General features: G+C 46.0%; 1 protein-coding gene across 1 annotated transcript in view; it reads right to left on the bottom strand.

Moving 5' to 3' along the window:
• Positions 1-16,358, bottom strand: part of LOC134910837 (uncharacterized) — a 239,741-nt gene that overhangs the window by 110,871 nt on the left and 112,512 nt on the right. Inside the window, exon 14 of the mRNA XM_063919221.1 lies at positions 4,807-5,003. Within this exon, the coding sequence (XP_063775291.1) occupies positions 4,807-5,003 (197 nt within the window). The remainder of the gene's footprint in view (positions 1-4,806; positions 5,004-16,358) is intronic.

Raw genomic sequence — 16,358 nt, 5'->3', positions numbered from 1 at the left:
TGGGGGAGGGGTCCGGAGGCACTGCAGGTGGGGGAGGGGCAGGGGTGCCATGGGTGGGGGAGTGGCAGGTGTGGGGATGTTGCAGATGGGTGAAGGGTTCCGGAGGTGCTGTGGGATGGGAAGGGGCGGGAGTGCCGCTGGTGGGGTAGGGGTCCGCAGGCGCCATGGGTAGGGTAGGGGCAGGTACGGGTGTTGCGGCGGATGGGGAAGGAGGTCCGGAGGTGCTGCAGGTGGTGGTGGGGCAGGTGCGGGGGTGCCATTGGTGGGGGAGGGGTGGGGGAGGGGGGGACCGCGGATGGAGGAGGGTGTCTGCAGATGCTGCGGGTGGAGGGGGCAGGTGTGGGGGAGACATATAAGGGGGGTGAATGGTGGAGGGGGCCTGGAGATTGCTGGGGGTGGTGAAGGGGCGGAGGAGTGGGAGCCGCGGGTGGTGTAGGGGGTCTGGAGGCACAGCATGTGGGGGAGGGGTGGAGTGCCGCATGTGGTGGAGGAGAAGGTGCGGAGGTGTGGTGCATTGGGGAGAGGTCTGGAGGTGCTGCGGGTACTGTACCTGCCAAAAAGGTAGTTGGAGGGTATGCAGTAACAGGGCCAGGACAGGGGTGACAGGGTCAGGACAGGGTTGACTGGGCCAGGACAGGGGTGACAGGGTCAGAACAGGGGTGACAGGGTCAGAACAGGGGTGACGGGGCCAGGACAGGGGTGACGGGGCCAGGACACTGGCGACGGGGCCAGGACAGAAATGACAGGGACAGGATAGGGGTGAAAGGGTCAGTGTAGGGGCGGCAGGACCAGGACAGGGGTGACAGGGCCAGTATAGGGTTGACAGGGCAAGCACAGGGGTGACAGGGCCAGGATAGGGGTAGCAGGGCCAGTATAAGGGTGACAGGGCCAGGATATGGGTGAAAGGGCCAGGATAAGGGTGAAAGGGCCAGGATAAGGGTGGCAGGTCAAGGCCAGGGGTTACAGGGACATGACAGAACACAGGGCACGGGAGAGATTGGTATTAGGGACAGAACAGTGGTGACAGACAGATGTGTCTTACCGGAGTCACTGCTGCTGGCTGCTGTTGTTCCACTCTAACCTGTTGGGATCTGCTGCTGGTGGAGACTTGGCATGGCTGACTCTCTTAGGCTGTAGTCCTGCTTCCTCTGCCCGTCCGCATCACTCCCCCCCTCCTCAGTCACACACCGCAGACCTCGTGCAGCTGCCGGGCACTGTGGTAAGGTGAGACTGGGAGTGACTGGTTAGCCCCCAGGAGATGCTGCGGCTGGAGGGAGGAGGGGGTCATAGCATGCATGTGGCGCGGACCTCACGGCTGCTGGGCACTATGGTAAGGGGAGACTGGGAGTGACTGGTTAGCTCCCAGGAGACGCTGATGCTGGAGGGAGGAGGGGGTCGGAGCCTGCAAGCAGCGCGGACTTCTGCAGCGCTACCCGCCGGCTAAAGTGTGTGAAGGAGCTGGGCGCAACTCACTGCGGGTGGCAGCGCTGCAGCTAGCGGTGGGGTCGCAGGGGCTGGAGATAACAGAGGCAGTACGGAAAGTGCACAGCGGCTGGTGACCCACAAAACTACAGCTAAGAAGCGTGGAGTGTGCGAGAATGTGACGCTCCTCCCCGTCAGAGAGACCCTGCTGAGTATGCCGATGTGGGGGTCAAGTATGGCATACCCCCTCACACACCCCCATACCTCCCAAATGTCCCAATTTTCGCAGGACAGTCCCGCTTGGGGGTCTGTCCCGCTGTCCCACCCGCGGGTCACAGTGTCCTGCGGTGGGGGGGGGGCAGTTGGAAAGCTCCTGTACTCGCTGTTCTGCTTAGCAGAGCAGCGGTGAATAGTGGAGACAGAGGGAGAGGGGGCATCAGGGGGTACGGATTAGGGGGGGTTCCAGCAGCAGAGCCGGATTAAGGGGGGGGGGGCAGGCGGTACGTACCGTTAGCCCCACAGTTTTAGGGGTCCCCCCGGCTCGAGTAGCTCTGTCCCAGCTCAGAAGCTCCCCCGTCCTGCCAGCAACAGCGGCAGCATTGTGCTACAGTCAGCACACGCTGCTGCATATTGGCAGGTCTGTGGTGTTGCAGGGAGGCAGCAGTCTCCCTGCTTTCTTCTGCCTGTGCGGGTGTGTAGGGGGAGCGACCACCTCCTCTGGATTTAGCCCTAGCTGAGGGGCCAAAATTCCTTTAAAAAAAAAATATCCCGAAATTTGCTTAAGGGGGCGTGGCCTCGCGGGCGCGATTAGGCCACGCCCCAACCCCACAGCAGGCACAGCATTGAGATAGGGCTCCCCTGTCTCAAGTACCCTGGCCCCCCCGGACTCATAATCAGCCCCTGGGGGCATGGTAGATGCTAGAATCAAGTGGGCTAAGGGACCTTTTCCGTAAGGGGGAGGAGTTACGCCGCAAGGGGGAGGAGCTAGGCCAGCGGGATAGTTCCTCTACTATCCACGCCACCAACTATTACCTTTAGTAATTAGGTGGTGAGCGAAGCGGAGCGGAGCGAGCCACCGTGCCCGAAGCGTGGCGAGCGAAGCGAGCCCGCGAGGGTACTTTTCGGGTACCCTGTTCGCCCGTAGCTCCTCCCCCTGGTGACGTAGCTCCTCCCCTCAATACGTCACAAGGTCCCTTCAGCCCCTCCGATATAGAACCAACCCTTGGGGCATGCCAGCAGCTCACAGAGCGCTGGGCATGCCCCCTCACTGACGAAAACGGGGGCCCTCCCGTGAAGCCACGCCCCCTTTTCACTGTGTGTGTGTGTGTGTGTGAGTGTGTGAGTGTGTGTGTGTGTGTGTGTGTGTGTGTGTGTCCCTCCTTCTGCCTGAAGAAAGCTCCTGAAGAAAGCTGGGAGGTATGCACCCCTGCCTGTGCCATGTCCATACTATCTGCTTCTGCAGCTGCTCCTAGTGTCCTATAGATTTGGCCAGATCTGTGACTCATTTGACTAACTCCGCCCACTGTTGTGACTCCACCCAGCGTTAGCAAATGAATCACAAAATCACAGATCTGGGCTATTATATAGGAGATAATGAATGACGGACCTGCTGGACACTGTCAGCAGAATGCGTTTATAGAATAAAAAAAAAAAACACCACAGGAGTGTTTATTTAACTTTTTCAGGCAGACAATATACTGGTGGTCACTGGTCAGTCACACTGGCAGCAAAAGTGTGCACTGTACTCCTGCTATAACTGCACCCCAGTCTCCCCCACAATTCAGCTGTGTGAGCAGTGAGCACTCAGCACAGTCAGATATACATAGATGATATTATCATGCAGCACACTGAGGCTGAGCACAGATATGGTATGTGACTGTGTATCGTTTTTTTTCAGGCAGAGAACGGATTATAAATAAAACTGGTGGTCACTGGTCACTATCAGCAAAACTCTGCACTGTACTGAGTACTCCTAATGCTCCCCAAGTAGTAAATTAAGTGTCTCTCTAATCTATTCTACACGGAGAGGACGCCAGCCACGTCCTCTCCCTATCAATCTCAATGCACGTGTGAAAATGGCGGCGACGCGCGGCTCCTTATATAGAATCCGAGTCTCGCAATAGAATCCGAGCCTCGCGAGAATCCGACAGCGGGATGATGACGTTCGGGCGCGCTCGGGTTAACCGAACAAGGCGGGAAGATCCGAGTCTGCCTCGGACCCGTGTAAAAAGGCTGAAGTTCGGGGGGGTTCGGATTCCGAGGAACCGAACCTGCTCATCTCTAATCCTCTCGGGATGCAATCGCATTTTTGACCCCACATTTTTGCATGCACAGACAGCCTATGATCGGTTGATCTGTGTTTTCACAGCATTGCGATTGAAGTTGAATAAGGTCCTAAGTCCAGGTTTCAATTAGAGATTTTGAGCACATCCTAGGATTTGGTAAATTTGTGTGTGTGTGTGTGTGTGTGTGTGTGTGTGTGTGTGTGTGTGTGTGTGTGTGTGTGTGTGTGTGTGTGTGTGTGTGAACAATGGCCCTCATTCCGAGTTGATTGCTCGCTAGCTACTTTTAGTTGCCGTGCAAACGCATTGTCGCCGCCCACGGGGGAGTGTATTTTCGCTTTGCAATTGTGCGATCGCATGTGCAGCCGAGCTCTGCAAAAAAATTTATGCAATTTCTTGGTGCCGAAATTGACGTCAGACACCCGCCCTGCAAACGCCCGGACACACCTGCGTTTTCCCTACCACTCCCAGAAAACGGTCAGTTGCCACCCATAAACGCCCTCTTTCTGTCAATCTCCTTGCGATCGGCTGTGCAAATGGATTCTTCGCTAGATCCATTGCACAGCAACGATGCACTTTGTACCCATGCATGCGCGGGTTTTCCTTTTTTTTACCTGATCGCTGCGCTGCGAAAATCTGCAGCGAGCGATCAACTCGGGATGACCGCCACGGTTTTGCCCATCGGAGAAAATTTTTGTTGTTGCGGTCAAATCTGAATTAGGCCCAAATTTACATTATGAATGTAGGTTTCTGATTTGTATCTTTTAGTACAGATTTTGCACCAAGATATAAGCTAAATTATTGAGCCTTATATTCAACAAAGTGTGGACATACCCTTTCATTTTAAAGAGGTTTTACAATGGTAGTCTTTTGATTCAGGTCTCTCAGCTCCATAGAAAATACTAATGTGCAGATGTGTTATGTGGGGGACCTACTGTAAGTAGCAACAGGGGTCATCAGCAGACATCCCAGCTATAGGTAAGTGTCAGGAGGACCACACTGAATAGACCATACTATTGCTGGGAAAGAAGGGGATTTGTAAAGTTTTTTATTATAGAAAACCACTCGATATAGTAGTAATTAATTACAAGTAGAGTATTACCTTTATAAATGTATTATGAGGTTTTCTCCTGTTGATCAGGTGCATATTCCCAATGAAGGGTAAGGTTGTTGGTCCTGGGGGAAATTTCTTGTTCTTCTGTTGTTTCCGATTGTTAAAAACATTGGCCAAACAGAGGATGACAAAAACAGACAGAAGAATTGTGACGGGGTCCATAGCGATCATGTATATTGTAAAATCTAGAGAGGGAAAACAAAGCATAGGTTTTATATAAGGAAACAAATCTTTTAACTAAAAACAGCATAAATCATGGTCTATGAAGACCTGTCTTGTGCCCTGTTAGGGTTCTGCCAAGTGGGACCAGCAAGACTGTCAAAAGGCTAAGGTTACAGTACCTAGTTTATGGAACTTCATTGTCTTACTGCCTCTACAGCTAACTTTCCTTTTGATGTTTTTTTATTTTCCACTGTAAAATTAAATAATTTTACATGCCCTGACTTAAGCCCTCTATGCCCCTGGCATCTGCCTTAGTAGATAACGCTGACTAACTTGTATCATAATGACTGGTGGCAGCACCTGCAGCACTAGTATGTGCTTCCTGCTCTCCTCTCAATTGTTCGTCCACCATCTCTATCCACAAATACAAATGAAGTGGGGTACAGCACACACCACAATTTGTACAAAAAAGGTACTACCTTCACTGTTGCACAAAACAAGTATGAGTCAGAAATAGTAATCAAACACTGCGGTTTAATATCACCAACAGTGTTGCAAAAATATGTGTATGAGTATGAAATAATAATCAAACACTGCGATTTAATTTCAATACATGTATGAGTATGAAATAGTAATCAAACACTGCAGATTAATTTCACCAACAGTGTCGCACAATACTGATAGAGTCAGATGTCTACCTTTTAACATTAGCTATATACTAATACCGTGTAGCCGGAGTGGCCGCTAAACCTCGTGCACGTGCTACACACTTCATAAGCTATTTGCGTATGAAGGCCTCACACATGGTACGCAAGTAACGTACACACACTGCGCTGGGTGTATGGAATACACACTGCGAGCGCACACACAGACAGTACTTTTATAAACTTTAAACACAGAATATGCTTACACTGTAAACCTTAGAATTGTAACACTGTGATGATATACAACTGGTTAATCTGGATATATAAGCAAGCTGTTTGAGTGATTTGAAATACACAGAAACCCTTTGTACTAGCTAGAAACACACAGACACCCTGCTGAGGTTCCAACACCTTTACTAACAATGTCTAGCTGATGTAAAAAGGGGGAAACAGTTAACAGTTCATACACTACAGTCTAACATCAATATCTAAGCAGACTAACTACACATAAATATACAATAGCGTCACAATCTTATACAATAACAGAGAGAGAGAGAATATGGCAAATACAAACAGGGAACAAGTTGGTTACAGAGAATAACTTACACACTGGGGAACGATTCGCTGCGCATCCCTGGTTACCAGCTCCTGGTTTGTCAATGATGAAAACCGTTGTGTGGAGTAGACTGAGCTGCTTCAGGCTGGCTTGTTCTTATATACACTACATACAGTACACTACAAAGGGCCCTACCATCTCATTGTTCATTGGACACAGGAATCTGTCTTCATATTACAACAAAAGGTCATAGGTTTGTTTGAACAGATGGGCTGTGACTATTCCAGACTGCTCAGGTGGGAGGGAAACTCAGGATTTCCAACACATGGACAATGAATAAATGTCCAGAAACTACTAATGGACATAACTATATGCAGGAGCGATTAATCTTTACCTAACCAGCACCGGATTGTTTCTAATAAAATGTTCTTTAGTTAGGTACCAAACACCACTGCTCAAATCCTATCTGACACTTCGTATCATGCAAAGAGGAATACCTCTGTCCAGGGACCAGTCACAATAAACAAACTTTCAGTTATTATTAAGGGGAACATTATCTATAAAACATACTATTTAGATTTACTATGTAACGATTGAGTCGCCCGCTAGACGCACACAAACTCTACCGTAAATGCACATACCATGCGCTCGAGCGCATGGCCGAGGAGGCGCCGTCACGCAACTGCAAATATGCGCACGCACGGGAGAGAATGTGCACGTGCAGCGGGCAAGCACATGGGGAATATATGGCAACGTGTAGCATGATATTTTTCCGACTTTGACAGTCCACCCTTTGGCAGTCATCAACAACTGCCACTTCCTAAAACAGTTCAAACAAAAGAAAAATATATGTCATCATGTAAATACCATTTTAAGATTGGGAAAAGGGAGGAGAGGAGAAGGTGGGAAAAAGGTATGACCTAGTGAGATAGTAGAAGCATGTGTGTATGAATCCATGTTTGAGGGGTCATGTATCATCGTGCCGTACGTGTTTTAAATCAAGCTTCGAGGTATTGCGAAGCAGTGCCGTAACTAGCCATTTTAGCGCTGTGTGCAAGAAACGACAGTGGCGCCCCCCCCCATGTAAGACAGGGGCAGTGCGCGCCGCATGAAGGAACCACATCCCAGCATCCATAGCAGCGCCGGGCAGCCAATACAGAAGGAGAGGGGGATGCTGCAGCGGCGCTTACTACCAATCAAATAGCGCTGCTGCAGCTCACTGCTCCCCCTCCCTCCTCCTCCTTGAACCCGGCGCTGCAGCTCTCTCCTCCAGCGCGGCGCACGGCTCACACAGAGGCGGCATGTAATGAGTCAATTTGACTCATTACATGCCGCTGGCCGTTGCGCCCCCAGGGCAACTGCGCTGTGTGCCAAGCCCCCTTGGCACACACGTAGTTACGGCCCTGTTGCGAAGTATACATTTGAATTCCTTCTTATCCCATATCAAGGGTCTGTGGACGGGCTGTCAAACTTTACCGAGCTCTTTTCGGCTTTTGGTTGCAACAAATGGGGGAGCACATTTAGTTGATGATACATGAATGGGGGGGTATGTGAGTGCTGATATCTGTGTCTACATTCCCTATCGACTATGTGTGTCATTACCTGAAGGTTGTAGAGGTGAAGATAAGAAGTAATTAGTACAAATGCAGTCATAAACTATGTGAGTTTAATATGCATTCGCCGATTGAGGTCTTGTCTGATGTCTTGTCTTGATGTACATGTTGTCTGATGTCTCTCGATGCTTTTGCTATAAATGGCGACAAAAGCTTTTCCATTGTCCAGAAAATTACAGTCACTAAAGTATTTGGGCTATCGTAAAAATTTAAAGTCACTAGGGATATTGGGGGTCTGTGGTATAGTCCATCAATGGTCTGTATAAAAGAGGTTGTCAAATTCTTCTTCCTAGCTGATGTCTTTGTACCTTGGAGGAAAACAAAGGAGAAACGGGTGAAAGAAACGGACCGTGGAATCGCATTTTCATCACAACATTGTCTCTATCGTTGGGTCATAAATCAAATTATTGGTTGTTATTATAGTGTCTTCGCTCCTTAAACTCATCACTCTGGTTTTACCTTTACACTTCGTTAAAATCCGAACGCATCTAAATATCAATCCGACCAATATGACGACTCCCAGAATACACAAAAGAAATTTTCTTACATTCATTATAACACCTTGGGCCCATTCTCCTAAGCCCGAGAACCAATTTCGTGGGTTCAACCATGACACCCAACCGGTCAGCTCATTGCCCACAGCGGCGAGAGGGAGATTATGTCTCCTTCGGAACTCCCACTTTAATTGCAAAATGTCATCCATCTTTTGGTCTATGACCTCGGCTAGGTCCTCTGTGCTGTTTGTAATGTACGTGCAGCACTTTATTCCATACTGAGTCGCTAGGGTAACACAATACCCGCCTGTCACTGCCGTGAGGTAAATGAGAACCATCCTATGCTGAACTAGTTCTGTTTTGTAGGCTTGTAACTCTTTCCCAGTGTACCTGAATGTGTCGTCATACATTTCGGTGATATTGTCTAATAAATTTGCAAGTGCAGATATATATCTATAGTTTAGCACTCCTCTGGCGGTACGAGTGATATCTAGCGCGAGTAGGACTTGAATCCCGGTGGATTCATGGATCAGATCAGAGGCCGAATGCTCTGTCCTCTCTATCAGGTGCCGTTTAACGATGTGCTCATAATGAGTGTGAGTATAAGGAGCTTGGGCACCACGGTGAATGTCTTTCATTTTGATATGGGATACAGTCATTACTTCAGGCAGTACTTTTCCAATATAACATGATCCCTCTGAGTTTGGGGCGGCGGAACCTATACGCCTTCCTCCCGCATATGAAATATGCATCATCGGGGAGAACATATGGGACGGAGTATGACATTACCATGTTACAAATTTTCCATGTGAAATCTCCTAATCCTAATTCTCCCATCTGTTTAGTACACGTATCAGTTTGTACGATCTATGCACAGTACCCTGGTGATACTTCTCCAACTCGCATGGCCCTACTTCTTAAAGTGTACCTATACCGGAAAAATTTTCTATGGTCGGCTATCTGGCATATAAGTTCTGTGTCTATGGGCATTCTGTCGGCTCTGTGTGAAAATGTCATGGTTTGATTACTCCATGACACTTCCCAATTTCCCGGCTTTCGGTGATTGGAAATGTTAAAGCACACTAAGGATCTATCCACATGATATTGGTGGAGCTTCAAACTAGGAGGACTAGAGATATTAAACCTCCTGTCCACCGGCCTCCCACCACTTAGCTCAAGTACCTCTCCTACAGTTAAAGGGAATGGTACTAGTCCTGATTTGCTATGGCCTTGAGGTACTTGAGAGCATACCCAACAGTCTGTCTGATTTAACACTTTACCCACTAAGGAGTGATAGTCACTCAATGGATGCCGGTCCATGTGGATATTAAAACTGGACTGACATTTCTTGATGCACCCATCCTCAACTATGCTGTCGCAATGCCTACAGATGCAGTTCTCTTCAGCTAACAATCCTTCACAATGTCTATAAATAACATGGCTGCTAGATCGTTTTCTGGTACTCGCCTTTACTCAGTGATTATGTTGCTCTTGGAAAACTACGCCTCCATCCTGGTCATCAGATTCCATTCTAGATCCTTTTTCGACCTCCATGGTACTCTCACCGAAACAGACTGCTCTGGTCAACATCATGGTCAACAGGAAAATCCATATCACAGTCTCTTGGGGCAAGTCCATCTTACAGGAGGAGAAAGAGAAATTTGTAATGGGGGTACAAAAAAAATACTTTGAGGGGAAAGAAAAATGTTACGATGTCTTATGTCCTCTAGTCTTGTTGTTCTTCTTGCTCTGCTGTCATCTCAAAGGTGCTGTCTCTCAGTCTTCCAAACGAACATTCTGGTGATACAATATTCCTTCCAAATCTGCGATCTTTCTGTAAGGAGCAAAAATCTTGCATTACCATTTGTCTAACTGATGTGTGACATACCATCTTTAAAACATGAGAACATGTGAGAGAAGAGGAAAAAAACAAACGAGAGAGAGAACAATTCATACATATGTTACATTAAACAACAAAAAAACAGAAAAAAAAACATTATCAGATCTTCCGTTCACCATCAGACTGTCACACCAACATATCCACTGGTGTCCTTGCGCGGTCCCCTCCCCACCAGTATTTCCACACTCCACCCTTTTATGCCTGGCCAGGACACGCCGATGTCAGTAGGTCACACTGGGGTTAGGTAGACTTCTGCAAAGACCAAGTAGCTATGTGATGTTTGAGTTCTGCCGATGAACGTCAGAGATGGGGAAAAGAAACACTTACAGATAAATTACAACGTTTTACCCGGCCGTTCCTGTGTCTACAAGGAACTGACCTCCCAATTTCATTAACTGTAACCTCAGGCTTACTATCAGTCCTAATGATCACCTTTCCTGACTACATCTTATGGGTGTAGCTCAAACTTCTTCCTATATGATCCCTGATTACAATTTTGTGTGTCACAACTTTGCTCTTGTTCTTGTCTAGGGGGTTGATATACCTTTTGTGGTTCTTTAAACCTACAATCTCGTGCATAATGACCTTCCTTCTGGCAATTATAACACCTTATCACTTTTGACTTACCCACAGGGATCTGAGGCTTCTTACCTCCCTGTGCTTCCCTGTGCTTGCTGATGTTTTGCTCATGCCCAACAGCGGACTTTCTTAATGCAGCTACCGAGATATTTCTCCAGTTTGGGTTGGTGGTCTGTACCCTTGTTTTCAACACTTCCTTTAAACCATTCATTAATACCTTAACCGCTATCGCTCTATGATTCACATTTGTTTTGATGTTTTCTATCCCTGTATACTTAGCCATGTCCTGCAATGCCCGATGGAAATAATTAGAAGTACTTTCCCCTTCGTTTTGTCTCATGGAGAAGATTTGGTTCCATTCGACAACGGCTGGGAAATATACTCCTAACTGTCGGTTGATCTGCTTAATACATTCCTGATTGTGTTCCTCCGTTTGAGGTACTTCTGTGTCTAATTTACAATCAGTAATGAATTTCGCAGGGTCAACACTGGAGGGCAAACATGCCCTCAGCACTGTCCGCCAATCTTTGTTGGTGGATTCTGTGGAGTTTCCTAGTTCTTTAAAAAAACCTCTGACATGCAACTAGATCTTTCCTAGGATCAGGGAATGCAGACATAATTGCTCTCAATTCCATCCGCGACCAGAGACGGCGCATTGCACTGTCCTTGACGGGAATGATTCCCTGAGCGTCAGTCTTCCCATTGGGGACTGTGATCACCCTGAAAGGATTAAATTCAACTACATCATCTTGTGTTGGTTCTACAATATGAGGTACATTTGTTTGTGCGTGATATATAACACCGTACGTACCTGTGGACACGACCTCACCTGACCCTCCGTTAGGGGGTTTGATTACTGCCTTTACCGATTTGGTCGCGTCCACCTGGATGTCTTGTAGGATGGCTGCTGGAAAAGGTGCCGACATCGTGCTGGGCTCACTTTCTTGCTGGTAATCCTGAGGGAAGTTTAACATGGAGTGCAACTTGCACGGGTTAACAGTTGTACATTTAACAGTTTTACTTTTATCATTGTGACATTTGTTACACTTATCCTTATCATCAATAATACAGTTGCTAAGTGCATTTTTATCATACACCAGTGTGCCACTCTCTGTAACCACCTTCTCCCTTGCTGACATATTTTTCTTACCAACATGAGAGTCAGCTGTGCAAGCTAATCCTCCTTGTCTCTCACCTTCCCGTTGCCATAACTGTAAACAATCATAATGTTGGATCCGTCTCTTTGCAGATTTAATGAGACATATCCTTCTCCTTAGATTTTGTAACACCTCTGGGCTAAAACTGCCTACTTGTGGGAACTTTTCCCCGTCATGCACAGTCATTCTTTCCCATTCTTTGCATAATATCTGTGTGTGTGATCCGTATTTTTCACACATTATATACCGTGCTGACCCTTTGGGCCAACAAATACCAACGTGAACCCTTGTTGGACGTCCCTTCTTTGAGCAACTGGCCCCCATCGTTTGCAGATATTGCTGTCTCAGCGAATTCTTACAAACAAACCAAGTTGCCCGCGGTAAGGCGACGGTGAAAGTTCAACTAGTGCCTTCACTCACTTTACGCCCCAATTGGCCAATACAAGTTCCAGCAATGTGCCCACCACTGGTCGTACCCAATTCGCGGGATCTTTTTGTAACCTCTATTTACTGGGGCGTGTGGGAGTATGCTACCCTCCCCAGTAAGTGTTGGTTGTTGGAGATTTACTGAGTGAGCAGCGAAACTCCCTTAAAATAACAAAAACCTACACAAATCACGTTAGAATGTACAAATAGCGTTTATGATCCCACAGTAAATTTTAATGGGTATCAAGGTAACAAACTAATGCACACAATTACGTGCGGTCCAGTCGCACTGCGCGTAAGTAACTTAATATTTATACGCTGTACGACCAACGGAATCGGTTGTTTAGGCTGCGAAACCTTCAGCCGGAGCTCTCCTTGTGTCTATATGGGTGCTACGCAAACCCCCCCCCGGGCTGCGCTTAAACCTTCGCAGTCCTTTTGTCTGCGGATACTACTTGCTCCTTTTACCTTGTATAATGTTAACGCGGGCAAGCCAGTCCCACGCCACCAAGTGTCCACTCACCTGATGTGGTCTCCGACGGGATCCCGATTTCTGGGTTCACATAAAATAATACCTTTATTTACACACTCTTTCCTCATATACTCTTTACTTTCGTTTCTGTACAGAAATCCCTTTCATTCAGTATCGCAGCCTAGCCCTAGAGGAGTTGCAACTAGAGAAGGATCTATTAGCTTAAAATTTTGGACACTGAGATTGATTTGCGCTATTATCGCGTTGCCTCCATATCGCCTACTTAAACAATATTATCGTGTTATTTGTATTATGTGGGCGTACCCAGATGCTCCATTGCGTAATATACGCTCCGTGCGTCAGCCCTTGCGTCGCGTACGCTCGTTCTGCCCCTTGTTAGAGACACATGTACGCAAGCCAGGTATGTCCACAGTAACACAACTAACACGTTTATCAATGTAAATGACCTTTAACTGTAATCATCTACTGAACACCACACAGAACTTCCTTGTATCTTAGGCAAGCCGTGTGTGTGTTTTACAAATTACTTCCTTACGTATTATTTTTTACTTTTAACTACACATAGCAACACATCTTTCTCAGCACGTTATCAATGATAAATGGCAAACAGGAAAGTGAGATGTGAAAATTACACAAATGAACATGCAATTCTAAATTCATCTAATAACATACATTGATGTAAGTACGCACATATAGATATTACATATATGTACTAATCACTATTACTTATGTGAGATCTTATTCAGTGCTTCTAATTTGCATATGAATGTGCTTTTTAACTAACTCTGTGAAGGCGATTTCTTTCACTGCTGGGAGAGAAAAAACCCAAATCCCTGTTACACAGGTTCATTTGCATTTCAATGGCCCATCTTACAAGTAGCAGAGTTAAATAGGCTCTTGAATGGAGACAGTGACCAAAAAAAAAAAAACCCACTACTTTGTTTTATTTGTGTATTTCCTAAATCAAATATTTATTTTATTATTAACTTTTATCAAACTCTATCTGAACCACTCATGATTGACCATGACATGGACTAAACAAATGCATTTAAAAAAAACTCATTAAATGATGATTTCTTTTTGACAATGGATGGCTGATTATTTCCTGAGTCAACTGAATATCAGCCGCTTAGGGAAAAAAATTGACCTTCCCAAAATGGCCGCTGCTCCTCCCCCTTCCACCTCCATGAGGTTTACACAAAATGGAGGACAGACCATGCGGCTCCTTTTGTCACAAAGAAAATCATCATGCCAGCCCCTGAAGTTATTTTTAAGCCTGGGTAAAAACTATCACGCTTTGCAGAGTGATTAAAAATACTTTTAAACCTATTTAAACAGACAAGCCGTCCAATCTGCGTGTGCAGTTGGCACCAAATAGAAATAAAAACCAGATTTACAAAGACAATAGCCTAATGTTCCTACCTTCCTCGGATTCCACCAGCATCCCTACAAGCCAAAAGAATCAGACGCAGACTCTCATCTGATCAGCACTACAAGATACTACCTTTCCTCCCTTTGCTGATCGATAAAGTCTGCGCATTTTCGCCTGACTGCGGATATGAGATGGACCGGACTTGCCCCCAATTGATAGAGTCAGATGTCTACCTTTTAACATTAGCTATAAACTAATACCGTGTAGCCATAGTGGCCGCTAAACCTCGTGCACGTGCTACGCACTTCATACGCTATTTGCGTATGAAGGCCTCACACATGGTACGCAAGTAACGTACACACACTGCGCTGGGTGTATGGAATACACACTGCGAGCGCACACACAGACAGTACTTTTATAAACTTTAAACACAGAATATGCTTACACTGTAAACCTTAGAATTGTAACACTGTCATGATATACAACTGGTTAACCTGGATATATAAGCAAGCTGTTTGAGTGATTTGAAATACACAGAAACCCTTTGTACTAGCTAGAAACACACAGACACCCTGCTGAGGTTCCAACACCTTTACTAAAAATGTCTAGCTGATGTAAAAAGGGGGAAACAGTTAACAGTTCATACACTACAGTCTAACATCAATATCTAAGCAGACTAACTACACATAAATATACAATAGCGTCACAATCTTATACAATAACAGAGAGAGAGAGAATATGGCAAATACAAACAGGGAACAAGTTGGTTACAGAGAATAACTTACACACTGGGGAACGATTCGCTGCGCATCCCTGGTTACCAGCTCCTGGTTTGTCAATGATGAAAACCGTTGTGTGGAGTAGACTGAGCTGCTTCAGGCTGGCTTGTTCTTATATACACTACATACAGTACACTACAAAGGGCCCTACCATCTCATTGTTCATTGGACACAGGAATCTGTCTTCATATTACAACAAAAGGTCATAGGTTTGTTTGAACAGGTGGGCTGTGACTATTCCAGACTGCTCAGGTGGGAGGGAAACTCAGGATTTCCAACACATGGACAATGAATAAATGTCCAGAAACTACTAATGGACATAACTATATGCAGGAGCGATTAATCTTTACCTAACCAGCACCGGATTGTTTCTAATAAAATGTTCTTTAGTTAGGTACCAAACACCACTGCTCAAATCCTATCTGACACTTCGTATCATGCAAAGAGGAATACCTACTATGTAACGATTGAGTCGCCCGCTAGACGCACACAAACTCTACCGTAAATGCACATACCATGCGCTCGAGCGCATGGCCGAGGAGGCGCCGTCGCGCAACTGCAAATATGCGCACGCACGGGAGAGAATGTGCACATGCAGTGGGCAAGCGCATGGGGAATATATGGCAACGTGTAGCATGATATTTTTCCGACTTTGACAATACGTGCATGAGTAGGAAATAAAATATAATATACTGTGGTACCACCTACACCCACAGTGTCACACAATACGTGAGTGCAGCAGAAATAGTAATTGAACACTGTGGTTGACCTTTACCAACAGTGTTGCGCAATATGTGTTTGAGCAGGAAATAGAATATACTACAGGTTGAGTATCCCATATCCAAATATTCCGAAATCCGGAATATTCCAAAATACAGAATTTTTTGAGTGAGAATGGGATAGTGAAACCTTTGTTTTTTTGATGGTTCAATGTACACAAACTTTGTTTAATACAGAGAAATATTAAAAATAATCTATTAAATGACGTTCAGGCTGTGTGTATAAGGTGTATATGAAACATAAATGAATTGTGTGAATGTAGACACACTTTGTTTAATGCACAAAGTTATAAAAAATATTGGCTAAAATGACCTTCAGGCTGTGTGTATATAAGGTGTGTATGTAACATAAATGCATTATGTGCTTAGACTTGGGTCCCATAGCTATGATATCTCATTATGGTATGCAATTATTCCAAAATACGGAGAAAATCTGATATCCAAAATACTTCTGGTCCCAAGCATTTTGGATAAGGGATACTCAACCTGTACTGTGGTACCACCTTCACCCACAACGGCACACAATACACAATACGTGTGTGCGACAAAAATGATGATCAAACACTGCGGTTGACCTTCACAAACA

The sequence above is a fragment of the Pseudophryne corroboree genome, chromosome 4, assembly GCF_028390025.1.
Source record: "Pseudophryne corroboree isolate aPseCor3 chromosome 4, aPseCor3.hap2, whole genome shotgun sequence".
In the NCBI taxonomy this organism is placed as follows: Eukaryota; Metazoa; Chordata; class Amphibia; order Anura; family Myobatrachidae; genus Pseudophryne; species Pseudophryne corroboree.
The sequence above is the reverse complement of the archived record's forward strand: the minus strand, read 5'-3'. Positions and strand labels throughout refer to the sequence as shown.